The sequence below is a fragment of the Catharus ustulatus genome, chromosome 2, assembly GCF_009819885.2.
Source record: "Catharus ustulatus isolate bCatUst1 chromosome 2, bCatUst1.pri.v2, whole genome shotgun sequence".
NCBI classification, from domain to species: domain Eukaryota; kingdom Metazoa; phylum Chordata; class Aves; order Passeriformes; family Turdidae; genus Catharus; species Catharus ustulatus.
The window spans coordinates 23,234,083-23,259,215 of NC_046222.1; the positions used below are offsets into that span (position 1 = coordinate 23,234,083).

General features: G+C 43.8%; 1 protein-coding gene across 1 annotated transcript in view; it reads left to right on the forward strand.

Annotated features, from left to right (window-relative positions):
- The window catches only part of GAP43 (growth associated protein 43), a 62,519-nt gene that overhangs the window by 15,900 nt on the left and 21,486 nt on the right, over positions 1–25,133 (forward strand). The window contains exon 2 of the mRNA XM_033051194.1: positions 16,099–16,726. Within this exon, the coding sequence (XP_032907085.1) occupies positions 16,099–16,726 (628 nt within the window). The remainder of the gene's footprint in view (positions 1–16,098; positions 16,727–25,133) is intronic.

A 25,133-nucleotide genomic window follows, 5' to 3' on the forward strand; every position in this document is an offset into this window, starting at 1 on the left:
TGATGAGAGCCTTCTCCATACTCTGAATATACTGTTGCTGTTGTGGCGACCAGAAATATTTGTACTGCCATTTCAAATCTCTGGTGTATCAGATGGGACACAATTTTGTGGTCAGGCACTGATGGGGAGTTTTTTCTGGCATGGATACATATGCTGGCTGCTGCTGAACTGTTGTGCTGCCTCCTAAGCCTGTGTCCATGAATTATCTTCAGAAGAAAGTTACTTTTCCAAGGGGTGCACAAAGCACTGGTGCAGAGCTGACAGTCAAGACAGAGTGATCAGAAGAGATATTTCATGGGGCAGTGTAGGTGGTCAAAGAGAAGGTTTTGTTTGCAGGGCTGGAGGAAGAACACTGTCCCTCTGCCATTTAAGAATGGAAGTGTAGAGGCTGTCAGTGTAGGGAAGAAAGAGACCTTGTTGCCAAGTGAAAATGTGACTGTCTCTCTGGGCCAAACTTGATGCATGTTTGCCAGGAAGGGAGTGGAAATGTAGATCTTGTATTAACTTTTGTGAGATAGGGGTGATTTTATAGTTCCTACTATTCCCAAAGCAGATGATATTTTAGGCTAACCTTGCTGCCACAACCCTTGTGGAAGTGTGCACTGCTACTGAACAGAAATGGAAGGCATGACAGAAAAGGCACTGGACTACAACAGCAGCATCTGTGGTCATGGGACTTCACTGGCTTCTCATCCCTCTAGAAGGACAAGCACTGACCACAGCAAATAATACTGTAACTTGTAAGCATCTGCCCTGGAACTGAAAGGGCTTTACCAAGCTAAGGTCAGCCTTCCCATCTCACAAGGTACAATAAGTGACCGCACTGGCAGGGCTTGTTTGCTTCTCTTCCATGGTTTTGAGCTGTCCCTGCAGAGGAAAAAATGTGCTTCTTGTTGCTCTGCCTCGTTATACCCACCTAGTTCCATCTTTCACATAGGATTAATTTTCTCTCAGTTTCACGCACTATGGTATCATCGATGCTGATATCCCCAACCCGTAATTTTTCAACTTCTCTTAGATACTTGCCTTTAAACTCTTGTTGCTCTCAGGTGCAGCAGAAAGCAGAGAATGCTGAGTACTTCTGAGGGGTACCATACAAAGCAGTTCTACTGATTGGAAATCAATTTGTGAAAACTGAGCAGCACAGAAATGCCTGGAGAAGTTAATCAGAATTGGAGATAGGTATAGGTTTTTTTTTTTTAAAACCATAAGCTGGAAGTACTGTGGTGTAAACAGGAGGTCATTTTACTGCCAGTGGCAGTGAAATAGTGCTCAGTAATACAGAGCATAGAAAGCACTAAACAGGATTTCTGCCATTGCTTTGCTCCACTTCTATCAATTCCCTGTGCTTCTGCCCTGCCCTGCAGCAACCCTGCTGTTCCAGCTCTGATGTTCTAGGGTAGCTATGGAGCTGACAAAAACTAGGCAAGGATATAGCTGATACTTCGAAAAAGTAATTCTCTGTTCAATAGCTTTTTTGTACATATTAAATGATAAAATCTTTAGGGGGCTTTTCCCTGATGCAGTAATTGTGCATTCATTAAATTGCCCGATAAGATCTACTTTCTATTAATTTATTTTTTGCTAAGAAAAGCCCTTCGTTTTCCACTGATTATCTTGCCTCACCTAATTCAAGGATGGACAACTTGTGGCTTTGGACCTGGAGGCAGATACTGAGTGATTGATGTAAAACTCCCACAATGGAATCACAGAATCACAGAATCTTTTAGGTTGGAAAAGACCTTTAAGATCATGGAATCCAACCTTTGTCCAATCAGCACCATGCCAACTACACCATGGCACTGAGTGCCACATCCAGCCACTTCCTGAACACCTCCAGGGGTGGCGACTCCACCACCTCTCTGGAGAGCCCATTCCAATGCATGACATCCCTTTCTGTGAAGAAATTCCTCCTTGTGTTAAACCTGAACCTGGTGCAGCTTGGGGTTATGGAGATATGTTGTATTACTACTAGCAACACTGCTGATGATTCCAGTGCTTTTTTAATCTGTATCTCCATGTGGGAGGAAGCTCCCAGGGACTTCTGAGGCCACCAGCTTCCTACAAGCTCTGGGACTCAGCTGGGCACCCAGCCTCATCCCATCCCACACTGGATGCTGGCACCTTGGGGAGCCATTGCTTGTTTCTGCCTGGGAGCTGCTTGTTGAAAAATCCCATACCTTGCCTAAGGGTACTGGATAAGGGCTTGACACCTCTGGAACACTGAAAATTGTTTTGGGTTTCTGGGGTTTTTTTGTAAGATGATGATGAAGCCAAGAGTTTTGAACTCCCATTATGTAATTAATTACATTTTAGAGAGTTAAATCTGGGTAAAAGTTGAATTATACCACATTATTGGGATAGGAAATAGATTTAGACTTCAGCTGCAGTATAAGCTAATATTTGTGTAATAATGACCATTGAGAAACTGCATTAGAAGAAAGTTATTAAAGATGTTAAGGCAAATATAAAAGAAATAAGCCACTACTAGGAATGTAGTTGTGCAACCTCAGTATGGTCTCCTCTTGTGAATGCATTTCAGTATGCTTCTAATAATAGGAACACATTTTTCTTTTCAGGGATTCTGACTGCATGCAGGTCACAGAATGGACGGTGCTCACTTAATGAGCAGTTATTCACTATTTCAAATTCTCATAATGTCAGTGTGTGATCCCCACAACTTTGCTTAATAGTATTCAAACCTTGCTCTTAAATCAGAAATAGTAATTCTCTCCTGGACTGTCTTGTGATTCTGAGCACACATCTAATATCACTTAGTAACTCTTTGCAAGACCTATGTCAGATAACTGAGTATTTTTATTCCATTTTTGCAGGTGGACAGCTGAGGCACAAAGAATTTGGTCAGCAGGATGCCCTAGTTTTATGTCCTGAATTTCAGGAACAGAGGGCCTGACCTTTATTCATAGTTTTTGTTTTTAGTTGCACATATCTGAAAACATCTTCCATTACTGTCAGCTGCAGCTTGGTACTGCTCCAAATCAGTCTCAAGGTGTCTGAAGTCAGCTACTGAGAGATGCAGAACTTGTCACTTGGAATGACCCCATGAAAAGCACAGGCCAGGATAACAGAGGAATTCGCAGCAAAGGTGGGGCAGGGGTGTAGGTGTAGCTGCCCTAGCCCTGGGATCCTCTGTTCTCCTTTGCCAAACTTCTCCCTCCTGCATTTTAACTTTTAACTTCCAACTGCAAAAACTAGGACCAAGATTTCAGTGTAATCCCTTTATACCCCTGAGTTTCCTAAGCTCCAAATATCCAGATTTCCTACTAACACTTTAAGTCTTCTTTAAGCTACTTTGTTTTACTTTGCAATCTTTCAGCAGATATTTACAAGCCTTTTTCCAAACAATGGCAGGGTGATATTAGGTAATTTACAGAACTGCCCTAACAAATAAGATTTATATAGGCAGGAGCCTAGCAGGTTTTTCAGAGAGCATTGGTGCCTAATTCACGCTGGTTTCAATAGGATTAAGGGAATGAGGCATTTGTTAAGATCCCACCATTCATTCCTTAAAACCCGGCCCTTTAATTCTCTTTGAGTCAAGTTTATAGGCAACTACTAGAGCTAACACATAGGAATGTATACTAAAATGTTAATAAATTAGTGGTAAAGTTCTGTAAGAGTACAATCTGTAAAGCAGGTGTCTTGGGGAAATGTGTTATATTTTTCTTCAGGCTTCAAAATAATTGTGTCTGCAACCAAAGGAAATTACATGTAGAAACTTTTTTCTCTGCTTTGCACTGAAATCAAAATGTTAGTCACCTGAAAGCTTCAGCAGGTGCAATTTTACATGAGTATCCTCAGGTATTCTAAGGATCAGGCAGATTCTGAAAACTTAGTGGCTGATTTGAGAGAGTACAGAAAGTGTTTGTACGTTCATAAATCATTATTTCTGGAAAAGTTCAAATGAGTCTTGTTGAATTTAATCTGGAAGTATTATCTATCTGTGGTTAATTTCTGATGTAATCTCTGTAGGATTTAGTGAATTCATTATGCAGACTGACTTCAGGCAATGTATTCATTGCAATTTGCTCTCTTACTCTACTATGTTTATACATAGTGTGTGTGTTTGTGACATGTAGTTGGTGATAGTTGTACAATATGATTTCCTCTCCCTGACTTGGAAGGGAAAGGAAGAATTACCAAAAAAGAAAAAAAAAAAAAAAAAATAAGGAAAGAAAAAAAAAAGAAAAGAAACCACCACACTCCTGGGCTAAAATTTTAGAGAGATAATAATTCACTATGATGGAATTTGCATGATTTTTGCATTGTTTCTATTTTCCTGACAGAATGACTGGTTAATATGAAAAGTATAGTACAATAAGTGACGTGACCTGGCCTCATAATGTAGACATTTGCACAACATAATCTGGATTGTTTGAGAAGACCTATGATTTGCTTGACTCCAAAGATGTATCTTATGAACAATTTGGTATTTTTATTATTAATGGGTCAATAAATTGATCTGGCAAGAACCAACCTTGTCCAGTGACTTCCTGAAGAAGAAAAAGCATGACTTTTTACTAAAAAAATAACGCTATTTTAGGTGGTACTAGGGGAAAACAAGCTGGCTGCTGTGTACCAGTGTGCTCTCTATGCCCTTCCAACACACTCCCATTGTTTTGTCTCCCATTGCTTGTTTCATTGCTTCCTTTCCAAAACCACAAGGGAGATCCATCCCACAGATGTAGAAATAACAATGGTTGTCAGGGTTATAAATCCTTATGCATTTTGATTTTCTTAGAGTGGTCACCTCTTCCTTCATCTGGAAGGAAAAATGCTAGGACTCCTGATGGAAACTCTTGGACAACCACTGATGAGGGTTTGACATTCTTATATTTCCTCTTACTTTTCTTGGCTGCTCCAGCTGCTTGACATCCTCAGAAAACTCCTAAATGTGCTGAATAGTATTTGATGGGAACTGAGAGGAAATGGAGCAGTCAGGCTCAGGACAGTGTTAACAATCCATCCTGTGTGGATTGCTAAGTATCTATAGGACATGGCCATTCATAAGTTCCTTTAAGCATTTTTTCCCCTTTCTTTATCCCCAAGTGCTTAGCTATTTTTAGCTCCACCTATTTTTATGGCTGCAGCTTTTCCTCCTGCCTTTGGGAGTCTGATCCACACATTGATTTATTTTGAGCTATATTGCTAATTACTACTTTTGTAAGTGTAGTGTTTCATTATTCATTAAAGCTGGGGAGACATTTTAGTAATTTCTCAGTAGAACAAATGTAAAATCAGTAATCAAGTAAGATTTCTGGTTAGGGTTTAGGCGGGCTAGGAGGAGTGATCTGACAAAGAAGCTGGTATGACAACTGAGAGCTATTGATATAAGAAGGAGTGTTACTAAGAAAGCAGAAACAAACTAACGTCAGCATGGACAAGATGCAGGGGCCAGCTGAAATGCCGGGAGGAATTCTTCAGTTCACCGAAGGAATAAACTACCACAGGAACCCAGATAGTCATTTTTTGGGGCAAATGTCCAAAGACTGGTAAAAACCACTCCTGCAGGGTGGATGAAAAAAATCAGCCATGTTGCCCTGTAAAGGGAGGGTCTCGAGGACCCTGGAGATTTTCAGTTTTTTCCTCTTTAGTGTGTGACAAAGCCGTTCAGTGTGTACTGGCCCTTACTAAGAGAAGAGGAAACACTGGTGTTAGATGTTCTGGTGGTAGATCAACTGTGCAAGCTTCCCAGTGCTTTCTGTCTGGCTTTGCATGGGTTCCTGAGGGAAGAAGGTTCTTATTTTGGAAACCCGTAAGTCCTTCTCAGGATGAAAACCCTATTTCCATATCACACCTTCATCAGAGTAGAAAGAATTGGAAGCAGCTCTGTGCACTCCACCTGCCAGCCATCCTAGGAGTCCCTTTTCCCTCAGCTTCTCTGCCAGGGGGCCTATGAGTAAAGCCCCCACAGGGTGGGCTCCAGGAGTTTCTGGATGTAGAGTACAGTTCTGCCACAGATGCACCAGTTGCAGAGTCATCTAAACTATGTGCCCAGGGAAAACACATTACAATATGCTATGCTTTGAGGCTACTGACATGCTTTCTGACTGAAGAATGGAAAAAAAACCCTAGAAGACCTTATAACCAAGATATGAAATAATAATTTCTGAAGCCCTTTTTTAATAACAACTTTAAAATGGAAAGCCTGGGCAGTGAAAAAAAATGAAATAAATAACAGTTGTACTCCAGCAGGAAGATTAAGACAAGATCTGGATGAATATTTAAATGTGGCTGTGATATACTAGCCCTTGTAAGTGGTGTATCCAAAAACTTGTGGCTTTTTCCCTAGCATATCTATTCAACATGTTCCCTTTGGCTGAGGATCTTTATAGTACTAAAATAGCAGGGTCCACAAAGGGGTTTTTGCAGCAGGCACTGCACACTCGCCTCCCCCTCCCCCCTTTTCAATAGGGTTGAATACAGTAAAGGAGCAAAGGAGGAAACAAAATGGCTCAAAGCCACATGTGCATTTCCCATAGCTCAGTGCCAGGGTCTAGAAAAAGTGATTAAGCCCTAGAGTTACTGAGTCTTGTGTTCAGGATCTTCCCAGCCAAAACTATGCCTACACTCTGGTGACAACCCACCTGAAGTGGGGAGGAGGGAGAGAGGAGAGAGATATGGTACAACATTATCCCTTGGGACTGTGCTGCTCAGGAGTGACAGCTGCAATCACAGGCCTGATTGATCAGTTTTACAGACCTTGGGAAGCACTGGAATTTCACAAACTGAGCGGTAAAGCCCAGATTCTTGGGTGAAAGAAACTGTGTCACACATGTCCCCTCTGGAGACCTTTTCAGGTTCTGACAGACACTTTAGCCCCCTTTTTCGATGTTCTCATCCTGCACTGACAGGAGGAAGTAGGTAAGAGCACAGCTTAAATATTGCACAATACTTTACTGAGCTACACAGCATGCATTTGAGGTTCTTGCAGCACTGCAAATACTAATTTAATTATGTTCAGAATCCTTCTGGAACTTAACAATGTCTCCATTTGTAAGTTGGTTGGACCAGCATACCACAAAGGCCTTGGAAAAATTTGCCCTAGCAAAATGTCAGTAGAATCAATGAAAAATAAAATTCCACTTTCATCATCTGACATGCTTTTGGAACTGGACTTCAAATAAGTCTTCCATACAACCATTTATAAGTTAATAAGTTGAGATAGAAGGAATAGAAAAAGATGGTCTGGGTTGTCTCACACTTTTCTGTGAGTCAGCAGTATATAAGAGCTCATAATGGGACCAGTGACCTGTCTCCTGTATTTGATATCTTAAAAGTCTAACTCTTACTGTTCCCACCTGTAGTAGTGCCTAAGCATGGAGGAGATACAGATATCTCTCCTTTCTCTGCTTCTACTTTAAACACATATAAGAAATGAACAGTAAATGTAGGCCAAGAATAATTTAACATAAGGTTTTCTGTAAGGTCCCTGATATCCAAGACATTGAGTTGTTGTGAAGAATTCAGTTTTATAAAATGGGTCCATGTCTTACCCACTGCTTGCAGTGAATTCATACACAGGCTGTCATGACAGTCCTATTAGAAATCTTGTAGAAGATCTGTGAGGCAAATATCAACACTAGTGCCACTGAAGTAAAGGTGGGTGGAGATGATGGCCAGGGCAATCTCTGGGTCTTCAAGCCCCAATAGGCATGAAGATCCACAACACAAATCAATAAACTGAGCTTCCATGAAGATCAGATCCAGATTCAACACCCTCATTCTCTGCCTTCCAGCTGCTAGGCTGATATTCTGTCCTGGTGAAGCTGAGGCTGGTGTTAACAGGGTCAGGAAATCCCGTGGGAGAAGAAGCAGTAGACCCAGTAGGGCTACTCTTGGCTGGTTAAGGAGTGGCCACGCCACTGAGACCAGAATCAGAAGCTGAGAAAAAGCCAGCTGCCCCAGTGAGAAGATAGAGTCTATACCAATAGGTATAAGCCTTCACAATGGATTGCTACTCTTTGGGGGTACAATGTCATGGTGCATACAGAGTTCAGCTCTGCAGTGGAGTTCTGAGATTTGCCTATTTGTAACTAAAGCTGAAGAGGCTGTGGGAGAGGATATCTTATGCAGAGCTGTTTTAACACCAATTTATCAAATCGAGTAGACCTACAGCTTTGGTTTTTTTGGATTTTGCTAAGAGCAGTTCTGATCACTTGAAAAATTGTATGGTGCTCCTCAGGGAATGGGGAAGCTGTTGGCTAAAGGCAGTGCTTGGAGCTAGGCTCTCTTTCAAGACTGGAAAAACAAAAGCAAAGGTCTGACCAGTAGGTTAATGGAACAGTAACGAAGTACTTACTACAGTACTTACTTAACTGCCCTTGTCAGGTCTCAATCAAAAATCCTGGTTTCTGCCTTCTTCAGTTCACCCTGTAATTTCAGCTGGGATACACACCTTTGTCCCTCCTGAAGTTTAATTGCTGCATGTGGCTGAAGGCACAGGCAGCAGCCCCAGGGTTTCACCCCAGCTATAGCTGCAGTTCAGGGTGAAGAACACCTTTTCTTCTGTGTGCAGGTGCTAGGTATAAAGCAGTGGTGGTGTCACAAAGGACAAGTCCCACCTGACTCACCTAGTGGTTTTCTGTGATGGAGTGACTACTCCAGTGAACAGGGGAAGGGCTACAGATGTCACCATTTGGAGTTGTGCAAGGCCTTTAATGTGGTCCCCAACGACATCCTTCTCTCTAAACTTGATTGATTTGCTGGAAGGACTCTTCAGTGCATGAGGAATTGGTTGGACAGTTAGCTCCTGAGGGTAGCAGTCAACACTTTGGAGCGCCTATAGATGCTGATGACAAGTGGTGACCTTTAGGGGTCCAGATGGGGACCAGGTGCTATTTAATGTTTTTCTCAGTGACAGAGACAGAGACAGCAGGATCAAGTGCACCACCAGCATATTTGCTAAACACCAAGCTGATTGCTGTCAACAGGCCTGAAGGATGGGATGCCCTGTGTTGCTAGGGAGGGAATGAGGTAGGAGCAAGACATAAGCTTCTGCTTCCTGTGGAGGTCATTCTGGAGACCCAGCACAAGCTTGGACTCTGGGGGATTTCGGCAGCTGTCTGCCCAAGATCTCAGGGGAGCAAGTCTGAGCAGGAAATTTACTTCTGTGCCCTGGGTGCAGCTAGATAAGCATCAAATGTGTCCAGCTCTCATGGGAGCAGGCACTCGCAGCCACTTGAGGCTAACAATTCCCTAAAAAATTTTGTTGAGTCCAAAACTAAACAAATGGCAATTCCCTGAAAATTTTTGTGAAGTCCAAGACTAAGCAAGCAAGGAAAAAAGATACTAGGAGAGGAAAAGTACGAAGGAAGAGACATTGATAATTCTGAGTTTCATTACCTGCTCATGGTTAGCAGACTATGGATCAGACTCTGAAGGGGCGACTTCAAAATAGTCCACGTAGCAGCAACCATCCTTACCCAAACTGCCCCAAAGACAGCCAAGCACACCACATAGTCTGAGCTTAAAAAGATAAATTTTCTCTTTAGTGGAGTGACATCCAAGCTTGCATCTCTATCTAAGCATGTCTACATCAAAAAATCACCTATTCTTTGAATGGACTTTTCTAATCAAAGCATAGTTCAAGGGAAATTTTTCACCTGAACCTTTTGCTGAATTTCTTCACTGTGGGCGATTTTGGGAGTAGATTTACACTGTCAGCTTGAATGCCCTTCTGGTTCCTTTCTAGGCTTTGATCCCTTTGATTTGAATGCTTGCTGACTGGTTCCTTCTGGAGTGACACAAGTATTTCCCTCCAAAAAAGGAGACTAGACATAACTGACAATACACAACACACCACAATCCACTCTCAAGCAAGAGCATAAATGTTGATTGTACCAAACACTCAAGACCTTTGACACAGTCCCCACAGACCTTGTGCCCTGGAGTGCCCTCATACACTTAGGCCACAACCCAAGGTATACACATACCCTTGGCATGAACTATAAAAGCAACACTTTCTCAAGTTCCAACCCAGTCCTGTCTGTGAGTCTCTGGATACTTAGAATTGAAAGATGAGGGAGTGCAGCCTGTACCCCACAACCACTAAAGTGCTTCACAGAGCCCAGACCAGACCCAAGGCAAGTGTTTTCCCCTGTAAACTTCTCTGAACATCATCCACTTTGTGTCCCCTTCAGAGGTAAGGCTCTACTTTCTTTCACCCAGCCTGCAAAGGCAAAATAAGCAGTAGTGAGTACCTTTTTCTATTTAACTGCTGGAGCTGTTGGAGCTTCAGGGTGGTAGAGGGCATCATGGCTGACCACCAGCTTAAGAGAAATTAAGGGTGACAGACAGAAGGGAGAGTCACAAAACAGGTAAGGAGAGTATGGATTTTATTGAGAAAGCTCATTAGAAATACCTAAATAGGTCTAGCTTAGATCGTCTTCCACCTCTCTTTTCAGCCACTGCACATGAGTGAATAACATCCATCCATCTGCATTACTGTCATCTTATTTTAATCTAGGCACCATAAAATAGACGGGAATTTTCCTACATATGAGAGGATCTTGTAGAGGAAAGGGTGGAAACTCCATTGTTAGAGGATTTGAAATAGGAAAGTTGAAACCCTGTTAGTTGTACCCTGGGGAACAATCCTGCATAGACCTTCAGAGGGATAAATTAACCTTTTTTTTTCTAAAGGGTTTTTTACCTACCATAGTCATCCTGGGAAAATAAAAGAACTCTGTTTTCTCACCTTGAAGACAGGTTGTGCTGACAGATGCCATCCTCTAGCCAGGTGTCTTCACACCATTTACTGGGTTAAAGAAAAGCAGTCTGTGGTGATAAATTTCTTTCTCACTTCCCAAAGCATGAATGCCTTTTCTCTCTTCTACGTGTCCATGCTTAATTTTTTTTTTCATGCATTCTGCTTCTTAAATGCTGTCTCTGAGACAAATCAGGTCATGTGGAGCCAGGCCCATGAAAAATGCTGAAGGGACTCAATTCTGGGAAATCACTGGGATTTCTTTGTGAGTCTAGGCCTAAGTGGCCTTGAGTAACATCTGTAAGAACATACATTGTGTTCTAGTCAAGAACAGAGCATGGGCTGAGACACATCTTAACCCCACAAATAGCACAGGAGTTTGGGTGATTCAGCACTAGTTCACATAAATAACTGAAGGAAAGGTTTCCACACATACTTTAGCACGGATGTCATGAGAAAAGAATTACTCTGTGCCCTTATTTCTCTGCGTGACTACACAGTTGTTTGTTTGGGGCTTTTTTTCCCCAATAGTAGTCATGTATCATATTTCCCTTGGGTGAAATGGGTGAAGTGGGTTATTGAGTGTATTATTGTCAATGGTCCTATGGATCCCATGGATGTCCAAGCTCTGGCCAGTATTGATGCCTTGTCTGGTGAAAGGATTTAAGTCCTAAATCTGGGCTCCCAGCACACAGTTTTCAGAATACTGGGAGATGGCCACATTTATCAAAGGGCTCTGGGATTTGGTGTCATGTTTAAGAGGAACTCCTAACTAAGGACACAAAGGAGCAGGATATCACAGTGGTGGCTGAACATATATCATGGCTATAGCATATAGCAGCCGGATCCTAGGATGAACATTAAGGAGGTTGATACATGCTATATATTGGAGGGAAGAGAAACACCAGGAAAAAGAGAGCTAGAGAGAGAAGCAGAGGAAGCTGTATAATATTTAAACACCTTTCAGTGAAACAGTAAGTCTTTCTTGGTCTCCTCACCCCAGCATTCACAATACAAAACAATATGATTATTTTTCCAAGGAAAGGCAATGAAATTTGCCATGAGACAAGAGGATTGACAGCAAGCAAGGACCAGAGCACTTGGTCCTCTCCTTTCTTTGCCTATATGTTACTGCAAACACATGGAACATCTAGAAAACATCTGGGTTCTCCATTTCTCCTTTCCTGAAATGCCACCACAGGAGACATTTAAAAGGGCCTGGAGGAGTTATAGTAATACTTCCTTAATTATTTGCCTAAGCTGTGAGTTTGGAGATGGAAGGTGTAAAAGCGGCCAGAGAATTGAAATCTTTTCCTGGCCCCAGGAAATTTTTACATTCCTGGTACCTAAGAACTAACCTCTGCCCTATCTGGGATTTAACTAATTTAATTAATTTCTTATGTCCTACTCTCTCAGCTACGTGATAGCAAGGAAACTCACAGGAACATGGAGGTGTGGCAGACAAGCAGATGGGGATGGTGAGAGGATCATTCCTCTAGGACTCGAAAGATGCTATGGGCTGTGCAGATAGAGACATAAATGTGTGTTTCATAAAGGCAAAGATTTGCACACTGGCTTCATTGGGTATGTGAGGATGGTCTGAATAAAAAAATGGACATGTTTGACTATGTCCTTTTATAGATCCATTTAGCTCTTCATCCACCTACCTCAGTGATACTTTTTTGCCATTACAGGATCCATGATTATTTTAAAACCAAATGAAACAGAGGACATTTGCTCTGTGTAAAATGGCAATGCATTGCACGTACCCTAACAGTACCATGAATATATCAGTATTAAGTTTACTTTACACATAAATGTGTAAATTAGGTGATGGAATACTAATATCTGAAACCTATCCCTACCAGACCTGATACCTGGCTGAGAATTCTAGATTTGATGCGAACACCAGTAATAATAGTCACTTTATTCTAGCCACAATACTACAGCCAAGATGTCATGAATGCTTGGGAGGTAGAGAAGATAGACTGATTTCTTGTTTTCCACTGACATGGTTTTGCATGCTTCCTGGCAGGGCTGACTCACCCTTTTAGCTTTCCAAGGAAGACAAATTGCTTTCCAGGAGCTTCTGCCATATACAGGTTATTTTTGAATGCTTTGTTAATTAAGGTTTATCTGCCGTGCACATAATCCACAGATGAAAAGCCCCAGGGGTCTTTTTTTTTGTGTGTGAAAAGAAGTTTCCCCCTGAACAACCTGTTTCTCACCCAACCACCCAACTCATTGTTATACAACATGACACACATACTTTATGGATACCATGTCCTACCCCAGAAGTAGCTGCAGGCCAGTAGCCTGAAAAAAAAAAGTAATTTCAAATGCCTGGCATGCTTTATTGGGGAAGGACTGAATAGAAACAGGATTCCTGAGGGCCACAGTTGGCAAAGACAAACTATTAGTACATTTCTTTCATCCACCATCTTCAACTCCACTTCTGCCTCAGGTCTCATGTTTCTTATCTTTTGTATCTGAAATTATGCTGAAAGCACCCTACTGGAAATGCATTTTGCAGTTGCACAACTTGGAATGTGGCAAGAACTAAAATGGATGTCATCCCAATTGGGAGGACAATGATGTCACTGGAATAGCAAAGGAGCCTTTTAGCTCTGCTATGCTGTAGGTGCAGGTGAGAGAGGTTTTGGTCTGACCTCCCTGGAGAGAAGTGCCCTCCCATCCCCTGCCAGGTCAGGGGCTGACAAGGACACAGGGCTAAGCCCTGTGGCTCACTGTGCCCTGGGCTCTGGCTAGCAGGGAAAGAGATAAACCTTTACAGGCTGCATAGCCTAGGTAACAGAGCAGCTCCTCTGGAGTCAGAGAGTCAGGCATGCAGCAGCCCGCAACCTGTAATAGCTGTCTTGGTTGGTGTAGGAAGTATGTGGGACACATCCCAAAGCCCAACAAGGCCAGTAGCAAGACACATCTCCCTTTTGTCAATATTTTTCTTGTTTGTCCAGGGATCAACAGTTTTGTCACAATGGTTTTGCAGGAATCAGGCAATCAGACATGGGGACTGGACCCTTAAGGCCTTATAAGTATGTCTAAATTGTCTTTCTAGTCTCCCAATCTTACTGCTGTTTGAGACTAGCCTCAGTCCTTGGGGAGAAGGAGTCAAAGCTACAGCATCTAAGAGGTACAGTTCTCTGAAGGAGTACCAGTCTATTTTTATGTTGCTGTGGCTATGGTATAATGCTGGCATATCCAAGATCTCATGAAACCAGCTAGTTCAGGTATTAGCAGTTAAGTTGCCACAGCAACACAAGAATTACTGCAAGCTGCAAAACTTGTCTAAGGAACAGGATGGATGAGCCTGTGTGGTATCTGGTTAGTTTAAATGTACTTCCAATTTGTTTCCACCTTGTGCTGAAGTAGGCTGAAAAGCTTACCCAGATGCTGCGTAACAGTGTTGATCTAGCTATGCAAGACACACAAGTAGTTGCAGCCTGCTAGTGCCTGTATCATCCTTGCACATAACCATCACCTGCTCTCTGACAAGCTGAGACAAACACAAAAAGTCCATCCCACTTTCCATACCGTGTCATTTAATCCACTTGGGGAAGTGTAGACATAGTGCTCACCCTGTGATTTGTGCAACAACCATTTTGTCCCTGGGCATGGTCAGGAGCACAAAAACTTCTTTGTGCAGAATTCTGTGTGTTAATCCCATTTACATATTCATTCACAGCCTTTTTCACCCCCTGCATAAGCATCCTGTTCCTCTTCCATCTCACTTCCTGCTGTATCCACAGCTATGTGGAGTGGCTCTTTTCCTCAATGATTTGGGGCTGCTCACTCCTAGGCCACCATACCCACTTAAGGAATGATGGGCACCAAAGTGAGGGTGAGGGATCTGTGCTCGCTGGGGACCCAAGTGGGACACAGGGGATACCACCTCTGGCATGGCAGTGGACACCAGATTGGTTCCCTGGCTGAGCATCACTCCCACATGTGCCTGACCTTGTCCTGTGCTATGGAAATGATCACTTCCAGTCTGTTTCCCAGGAATTACTGCTGCTGTGACCATTCTTCTTTCCCCTGTCCATAGGCATGATATTTCCAGTGGCACACCTGCATATTGCAGTGTCTTGTTCTCCCTTCTTCCTGCCACACTTTCATTGAACTTGTTTGTACGTTGTCCCCTCTCTCTGCTCTTCTGATAAGAGCCTTTCCCAGATGGCAATGGCCAAAGGAGTGGTTCCCTCTTCCCACACAGGAGTAAATGCTTCTGTCTTTCCCAGTCAGCTTGTTTTCTTTGTTTTATGACCTGAGTCAGCGATGGAAAGCAGGTGCAGACAGCAAAGAGGGCAGTGGCTCTGTTTCCACATAGGTCCTTTGAATGCTTTCCAATGGGACTATTAACAGAACAGAGTCCTTTCATCAATATGCAGCTGAGCTGTAACTTGCCCAAGAGCTGCTAAATTATTGGGGTGAAGCCTGGCCTGTCCTCTAGATTCAGTGAAGGTTTATAAGCATAATCTCTCTGCAGCAGACTAGCGTGAGGCACAGGCTCTGTTTTGGTCCCACGATTTTGCACGATTTAAGTCTAAAACACGCAGGAGAATGCCTGTTCTTTGTTATAAGGCTGAATTCCCCCCAATAGTCAGAGAAATAATAATAGTCAGCTGAAATTGGAAAGAGTGATATTAATCTGCCTATTAATCCTCCAGTGAAACCTTGAGTGGCGAGCAAAGGCAAAGTTCTTGGAGCACTTGCAGGCAGGGTGTTTGTGAGGAGTACATCCTGTGAACATCCGTGGGTGTCTGACAGCACGGAACTGTGGCAGGGCAGGCAGCAATCTTGTTCTCCGTTGATAGTCCCCAGCCAAAAAGCTATAAAAGACAAAGGACTCGGTGTCATTAGAGACACCTGTGAAACAAAGTGTCATTAAAAAGAAACATCGACTTGAAGACAGAGGTGGATTTGGAAGGACTGTGAAAATCTCCCTCAGGAGAGTATTTTGAAAATGAGTAGAGGAAAAAAATTAGTATGTTTCAAAATGAATGGGAAAATAAATCATGGAAATAGCGACAACCCGGCTGGTGAAAGCCTTTCCATGCAGCCAAAATGCTCTCCGCATTGCTGACAGAGAGGATGAGGTGCTTTAAATTTCTTTTACAAACCTCTGGCTGGAGAGGTTTGGCTGGATATCTATGTCTGTCCGGCCTTAGCATAAAATTAGGGTCACCTGGCTCCAAACCCATACCAAATGGAAAGGCTGTTTTCAAGCTTTTCATTGGTTAGCAGGAGGGGAAAGTGGGATAGTCTCAATAGAGTTAGAGCATCTGCTATACCTGAAGAAATCTTATCTCCCTCTTTTCTCCTCTGCCCTCCTCCCTTGTTCTTCTTCAAAGGCTGAAAAAAATGAGGATGGAGACCAAAAGATTGAGCAAGATGGCATCAAACCAGAAGATAAAGCTCATAAGGCAGCCACCAAAATCCAGGCCAGCTTCCGTGGACACATAACAAGGAAAAAGCTCAAGGGGGAGAAGAAGGGAGATGCCCCAGCATCTGAGACTGATGCCACCGACAAGAAGGAGGAAGGCCCTGCTAGCGGAGCAGCCGAGAACAAAGAAAGCAAGGCTCCTGCTGCCACAGAAGCAGCCGCTGCTGACAGTGCCCAGCAGGAGGAGGGCAGCAAAGACAGCAGCGTGCCAGTAGAGGAGAAAAAAGGAGCTGGAGCTGCTGACACAGGCTCAGAGCAGCCAGCCCCACAGGTTGCCACTCCTGCTGCCTCCTCAGAGGAAAAGTCCGCTGCTGCCGCTGCCCCCGAAAGGGAAAGTGCCACTAAAGCTTCCACTGACAACTCGCCGTCCTTGAAGGCTGACGAAGCCCAAGACAAAGAGGAGCCTAAACAAGCCGATGTGCCTGCTGCTGACACCACTGCCACCACCATCCCTGCCGCAGAGGATGCTACTGCCAAGGCAACAGTGCAACCCCAAATGGAGACAGTGGAGAGCAGCCAAACCGAAGAGAAGACAGGTGAGTGAATGCCTCACTAGGGAATAGCCTCTCCAGAAATTGATACCTCCCTTGGTCTCCTGGGAGCAAGAGCTGGTGTGGGGACTAGATTAAGAGTTAACAAGGAAATTCCCTTGCCAGTTTTTAGGGGTGGGGGAGATTACAGTAATTTAACAATTATAAGCCACACCATTTTGACTAAAGTTTTGGTCCCAACACGGAAGTGCGGCTTAAACTCGGGAGCGACCAATATATGAACAAATTTTGGAAATTTACCAACCCAGAAGTGCGAGCCACGGGTAGAGCCGAGCTCGCAAATTGAGCGCCTGCCAGTAAAACCCGCGATGGCGTGATTGTTACAAATTGGTTACTTTGTTGGGCGGCAGGGGGAGTGGGCTCCCGCCGGCACTGTGGGGCAGTGCTGGGCCAGGGCAAGCCCGGTAGCGGCGGTGCAGACGGTGAGCCCAGCGGCTGGCCCCACCGAGTGGCGCCAGGGCAGCACGGGCCGTGCTGGAGCCCTCCTGGCCCCAGGGGGGCAGGACAGCAGGGCTGAGCTGGATCCCGCCCGGCCCCGGGACAGCGAAGCGGGGCCAAGCTGGAACCTGCCTGCAGAGACTCCTGCAGACAATCCTGCTGCTCTCCTGCTGCACTCCTGCTGTCACAGCCCCAGCCAGCTCCCAGACTGGCAGAGCGCTGCTGATGCTGAGGCTGCAGCCATCACGGGGCACAGACCAGCTGTGCCACAGGCCAGCCACCCTGGGGACATCAGCCAGCTCGTTCCCACCTGCCCTGGGCCACTGCCAGGTTCCAGCACCCACTGCCAGCAGTGCCAGCCCCATGCAGACCTTCAGGGGTGGCCCAGGGCCAGCAGGGCAAGTTTGGGTGGAGGATGAGCTTCTGCCCTCTGCTCTCTTACCCCTCTCTCCTGTCCACAGGTGCAGGCAGCTGGAGTGAGGGTCCATCCCAGCTCCCATCCCACAGCAGTGTGACAACCACAGGGAATGATGGGGGCTCAAATAAACCCCAGGGAGTTTCTAATGCAAATGTTAATAAGGCACTGACTGTATAATAATAACACAAGTGGGCAGCTCGTTTGATAAATCATGGTCTTTTGAAGTCTGGTCTTTCAGAAACCCCAAACAGGTCCCTGGTGGGGAAGTGCAGGATAATCCCCAGCTCCTTCCAGCTGTGCTCAGTGCTCACCCAGTCACTCCAGACCCTGCAGTGGCACTTCCCACTCTTATTTTCCTGCTGTTGCCCCCACAGCCTGAGATCCAAACCCTGGGAAGGTGCTGGGCCCCATCCCCACTGCACCTTTCATGCTGTGCCACTCTCCTGTGGTTTTACCAATGACATGCTCACAGCTTAGCAAGATCCAGGGAAGAAGAACAATCACCTGGGACAAGATGGGAGCTGGTGTCAGAGGGAGGCTCCCCCTGTGTGTGCTCTGTGCTCACTCACATTCCTGCTCCTGGTCACTGGGATGGTGAGGCCAAGCCAGAGCCCACCCGGCCCTGGGACAGCAGGGCTGAGCTGGAGCCTGCCTGGCCCTGAGCCGAGCCAGTAAACCCTGCGATCCCGCGAGTCTGTTACTAATTGGCAACTTTGTGAATGTTGCATGCGGATCCTCACTGAGAACGAAAGTGCGGTTTATAATCTGGTGCAACTTATATATGGATGAGGACCTAAACATTGCCGACACTCGGATGTGCGGCTTACAATCAGGTGGGGTTTATAATAATGAAATTACTGTAATTTTTTGCTTAACACCCTTTTTCCTGATTCCAATCAACTTTTGGAAATACTGCAGCTCCTGCTGAGGTTCCTGTTCCTCTAGATTTAGGTGCCATCATCCCTTTTTTCCATGGTGGCAGGAGAGTGTCTGCCAGCTGGGAGGCTTGAAGGGAGAGCTCCCCAAGCTCTGCACATGCTAAAGATAGTGATGAACCTTTTCAGTCATGCTAGCACAGACAGCTCCGGGGCAACTTGGCCAGGTCACTGTAGGCTTCCAGCTTTAGCTGAAAATCTCATAAGACAAAATCTCTCCCATACTGCAGGAGACCTTGCTGGTGGGATGGTCATAGAGTCAAAAGGGTGTTTCTTCCATCTACTGGTGTATGGATGAGATTCTTAGTACTGGTTAGTACTAAAGAGGGTAAATGATGCCTTAAGTTTCAGCTTTTATGTTTTTCAGATTCTCTGCTGCCTGGTATGTAACTCTGAAACTTCACATTAGGTATTAGTGAGTTTTCTTCACAGGGTAGTTAGACAAAACAGTCCCTTCCCAGGTAGAGAATCAAGGACAACTGTTACCCAAAAAGCATAAACAATGGCAAAGTGAAGGGGGCAAGCCAGGGGGTGGAGATTTCATAACCTGAGGCTATAATTGTAAAATTAACTCCAATATATAAATGGACCAAAACTTTAAAAAGTGTAAGAACTTGTGACTGGCATCCATCTTGGATCCATCCTGGGTGTATCCCTGGTCAGACTCTTGTACTGCCCAAGGTGTATTCTTTTAAGGCCTTTCAATAAATACCTATTTTATTCCTTTAACTGTCTAGTCTCTGTTCCAGATCAGCCTCTCTTGGCATCACAACCATATCTTATTATCAGCAGTGCTTATAGTCTCATCCACACCCATACTTGTAGGGTTTCTACTTGGAGTACCCTCTGCCAGCCAAGCTTGCATGAAGCTTTTAGACATGGGTCAGCTAATTCAATCACGGATAGCAAAAGAATCAGATAGGAAAGGGAAAGATTAAGAGCCCTGACAAATTAAAGGCCCTGAATGAGGACAGAAGAGAGGGTTGAATACTGAAAGTCACTCTAGAATTGTTTTCATATCCTCACTGTTGACCAAGTGCAAGTCTGCTTAACCAGTTCCTCTGGGAAGGGGTGAAGACTTTTGAGAGGCAAAAGTGGACATTTTAAAATGAAAAATATAATATTTACAAACCATAAAGAAGAGTTGGATATAAATTTTGATACTGAGCTGAGTGTGTCAAAGATCTGAGGATATTTTTCTCTCTTGTTCTTGACCTCTCTTATTTTATCAAAGAAATAGAACACAAAAAAAGAACAGGTAACATTGGAGGTAGGCTCCACTTGAAGCTCAATTAAGAGACAGTACCTAGTGTAACTGGCCTCCACATTCATTAAATGTTCTGTTGTACAGGGCAGCCTGCATTCATTGTCTTGTTGGGGGAAAATGTTGCATATCACCTTGATGTTCATACACAGCCTGATGTAAATTTTAGAGAGCCTCAGCACCCCGTCTTGTACTTACAGATATTTCTCCATAATTTCATTTGGCCCACTACTTCTCCTCCACAATTTGCAACTCCCACTCTCCAATTAGGCTTTCAAGCCTCATAGCTAACCTGGGGCTTCAGGGAACTCTATTCCTGCTCAACCAAGTGGACAGATAGGGAAGAAAAGATTCCAAAAGGAAAGATTAAATACTGGGAGAGGAACTTATGCAGGACATTTGGGATTTAAGGGATGGGCAAGGGGAGCAGCCTTCAAGAACACAAGTCTGAACCAATTGTACACAACTACAAAAGGTTGCTGGTTTTAATTCCTACTCAGAAGTTTCCAGAAATAAGCCTTGAAATTGAATTGTCCATGTTTGCTTTTTGTTGTCCAGGTCTCCAGCCATTTGTTCTTACTTTATATGATGAGTTAAGTGGTAACATAAATATCATGTGATTAGTGAAATATAATTTGCTATGTTGCATGCTGTACTTGTGTTGGTTTTATTCTTGGGCAAAGGTATAAACATCAATGGCAAGAATAGGGCAGGGTGAATCAGTGTTTTGGGGTCCTCTGTACACAGGATAATGAATGATAATTTCCTATTATTTAAGACTTGAGATGCCTTATTCCTAAGCAAGAGTGATTCTGCTTTGAATTAACATTCAATTTTTACTCAGATTAATCTGATCTAATGGATAGAGGTAGGACATTTATAGTAGCAAGCTATTTGATTTTAATTTTTATTTATTTTTCATGAAAAAATGTTTAATTCTATGCAATATTCAGAATTATTTTCAGATACCCTTCCCATGCTTTTGTTGGTTTTAACATAATTTGAAGTGGCCAACCATTCATGGACACATCGTTTGAAGTGGCCTTTAAAATGCACAATTTAATATGCATTTGCACATGATACTATTACTTATGTAAACATCTAGCCAACAGAGGAAGCTGGAAAATCTACAATCAAATATATATTTAAAAATTAGTTTTCAGTGATCAAGTGTTCAAGACCACTAAGTGCATTCATTTATACTTATTCAGTATGCATGCAGTAACACTCAAGCTTAGAAATGTTTGCAGAAAACAAACATGGAAGGTGTGTGGCCAGAGTCAAGCTGAAAGCCTCTTTAAAATGTTAATGAATATAGATTTTTCTTGAATTCCTATTCTACTATGATATCAGCCTTCCAGCCACAAACCTGAACAGCTGGCTAAGTGACCCCAGAGTCATCCAAGAAAAAAATGTAAAAAAGATTAAATAGGTCTCCTTGTACATGTCTCTGAGGATTCCAGGCTGTGCTCTGCAATATACTCTATAGCACAATGTCCACAACAGAAGGAAGCTGCTTCCTTCTTAAAGAATATTCCTCTGAAGAGCATCATCACAGTACGAAAGCACCCACAGGCAGGAAATATTTCCTGACAGAAGGCCTGTGCTTTCTTTATACCATCTTCATACTATTACTCTTTCATATTTTTAAACCTCTCTGTCTCTCTTGTTACTTACTCATTCCATAGACTTAAACACATTTGCTTGGTCTCAACCTTTCTCCCAGTCTTCCCCCAGCAAACACAGCACTGGTGCTTGCTGGTGTGACTGCGATGGTCATCCATTGAAAGAGGAGACATCTGCCACTTCGTGCTTCTCCAGCCCAGGGACAGATCCTCTTTCAGCTTCATCTGTCCCCTTGGCCTTCAAAGGTCACCTCTTACCATTTCTGCGATCGAAGACTGGCACAGTAGTGTGCTGTGTCAGGCTGCCAAAAATAAATCAAGTTGGCTCCTGGCCAGTGTCATCAGTTGGCTGGTTGCCATGGCATGCTTGGCTGCCACTATCCTGAGGCGTGTCGACCGTGCTGCTTTGGGGTGGTGGTGTTCATCTGCCTTGAATTTTACTACAATGGCTGTATCCTGCTATCTGTGGACACCTTTTCTGGTGCAAGCACAAGCAAAAGGCAAAGGCATTTAATTCACCCAAGAAAGATTTTTGCCTTTATCTATGGGCAGGATAGAAAAAGACAGGATATGGGGAAAAGAATAACTAACCAGATAAAGAGAAGTGCAGTTTTTAATGCTTAATATTCTGGAATGGGGAAGGACAGAGTGGTTTTTTGTACCAGTCAGTAGTTCCCCTGACAGCCCTCAACTCTCTCTTTGTTACTCAGGTCTACTTGTTCTATCTGTCTTTTGGTAATGACCTAGGAAACGGCTTCAAACAACTGTCCTGTATCCAATAGTAGTTGGTCTGGAACCCCAGGCATTCCCAGTTGTACAGTAGGGCAGTTCCTACTGGGGTAATCCTCAGTGTATCTAAAAGTAAAAGAGATGGATTCCAGTCTGGGTAAGGCATGAAATGAGTCAGTGGGCTTTGTTCAGTGGCAATGAAGAATTGATGTAAGAAGGACAATTTCTCAAACCTCTTCATGTCTTTTAGTGGATGATAGGAATGCCAAGAAGTTGTCTTGTCATCTGATCATCCTTTTCAAGACTTACATGTATAGATTTTCTTCTTATGATCCAGCTTTTGGCTCTTTGGTGTTGGTATTATTCTTAGAGAAGCTCCCTTAGATGCCAACCTACTGAACAGGACACAATCCAAAAGTGATGGAGGGAATTTACAGTAATTTCACGATTATAAGCCGCACCATTTTGACTTAAATTTTGGTCCCAACCCAAAGTGCGGCTTATAATCAGGTGCGGCTTATATATGGACAAAGAACAAAAAGTTGCTGTTTTAGTTTGGAGGACAGGTGTCTGCTGAGAAAAGCAGGAACTTCTCTTTGAAATGGAGAATGTAAACCCCCTCTCTCCAAATTATTATAATTTGGAAATCAAGGGGCTTTCAGGTAAAAATATGGAAATTAGGAATAACAGTTATTTTCTAGGGAAATCAAAATAGAAATACAGTACTACAAAGAAACAAACTCCAAACCCTGACAAAGTCAGAGGACAACCTGAAACCCTGTCAGGCAGGGTGTTGGTAGCAGTCCCATTAAATGGTGGTTGCATCCTCCTGCAGTGACAGATGTGGCTCAGTTGGAGCAGTGCTCCTGTACAAGGTGCAGTTTCCCTCTGGAGGTCCAGTGGTGATGTGGAGAAATCCGGATTTCCACTGGAGTCCACTGGAGAAAGGGGCTACCTTAGTGTCCCAAAGCCTCTGTTTTTATCTCGGTAAGAAATGTTGGGCTCTTCCCCCGGCTGGAGCAACTTCCAATGGGATGAAGTAATTTTATCAGTCCCACAGTGGGACTCAATGGGCCATTAGCAGACAATGACTCCCTGGAGGAAGGATGGGTTGTGAAAAGATAAAGAACAATGCCCTGCCTGGTTTCAATGGATGGCCCATTAGCAGATTATCTGCCATTGAGACAAGGATCACTGTCCCCACCCTCAACAGATGGTGATAGAACAGATACCTTTTATCACACTCTGTATTGTAACATGCGGCTTATAATCAGGTGCGGCTTATATATGGACAAAAAACCAAAAAGTTGCTGAAACCCAGAAGTGCGGCTTATACTCAGAGCGGCTTATAATCGTGAAATTACTGTATATATTACATATGGATGAGGAAGTGAAACTCATTCTAATCATGGTTGCATTGGCTTAAATCCAGAGAGTCTCCATGAAGGTTACTGGAAAGAGTCTGGTAGTGCACCTTGAAATGAGATCAGTATCCAGCACAGCAGACTATGGAAGAAGATGGGCTATGATGTCCTCCCATGGAGGAGAGGAGGTTTAATGTCACACAGTGTTAGAATAGATTTGTACTTTCATAAGTTTTCAAGTCTCACCTCCAAATTTGGTTGGCTCTAACATCAGAGAACTCTCAGAAGCCCAGAAATGTGAAAGAGTAAATTGTGCGTCAGGAAACAAATGGATCTTCTTTTTTGGGAAATGAAGAATGCCTTTCCTGCTTCATGAAATAGCTTTACAATGGAGCAACTTCACAGTTGAAATGAAAAATCAGCCAGGTGACAAGTGCTTTGCATGTAAGAGTTCCCCCAGGGCCCTGTATCCTGCAAGCAAGGAGCACTGGGAGGAACTATCTTCCCTTCCTCAGAGGGAGCAAGTCCCTGTGGATCCTTTTGCATGGTTTACAGTTGAATCAGTTCTTTGTTTTCAGTTCAATCCCCATATTGATGGAAGGACAATACTTGCTGCACTTTGGGAGCACTGGCTGTATAAAGATTTGGAAAGGGAGACAGTCTATTGTCTTGTACCAGTCAGAACGTGCAGCCTACACTATGCGAGAGGATTGCAGCTGTCCGACTTGGGATTTCAGTCTTGGCCCATGAATAGCTGGCAAGAGGCAGAACAATCTCACTGCCCTTCCTGTTTCAAGGTAGCTTATCTCTGCTGCTACACCTGGCAGCCAAGGAAAGCAATGCAAACATAGTAGTCTTCCCACGGCTGCCCCAGAGGGAACAACTCTAAGCAAGCATGGCAGCATTTTCTTGTCTGCAGTACTACTCCAGCAACAAAGTAAGACTATATAAATGCAGTTTAGGTTGCTTGATACATGCTGAAGTGTGAAGTCTGTGTCTAGTCCTCAGTTGTTCTGAAATTTTAATTTTCCAATTGTGTCTATATGGGCATAAACATTGCCTACTTCATAGCTGGGTTCGCATTGGTGCAAACAGCCATGTGATGGGCAGGTTGGAATGTCACAATTTTCCTTCACACAACCCGGCACAGGTGCAGAATTTCCTCCTCTATTGCAGTGCAGTGCTGTCTCTTGTCCCATGTGTGCCTCAGGTCTGCTGTTTCCTAATGAGACGCAGCTTTCCCTGTAGAGGCAGGAACTCTACTAGTGGGCAAGTGGTAAAACAGTACCTTTTTTAACAAAATCATAGGTGAATTTAAACATATTTACTGATGTAAAGGTGTGGACCAGCTCTGGAAAAGACCTCATGAGGAGAGTGGGGTAACCACTCCTTCACACCTAAGAGGTACCAGCTCTTCTGGAACCCCAGTAAGAAATGCATGGATACTCGAGGCTGGTTGCCTGGCTTATTTTGTGAAGGCTGAAAATTATAGGAAAGGTGACAGCAATCTTTCATCCCTTCTGGTGTTGGCAACTACAGCTGTTGCTCTTCCAGACCACATGTATGGGTGACATTGTTTAGGGCAGTGCCAGCCAGTGTCACAGTTTGTGCCATGTTGT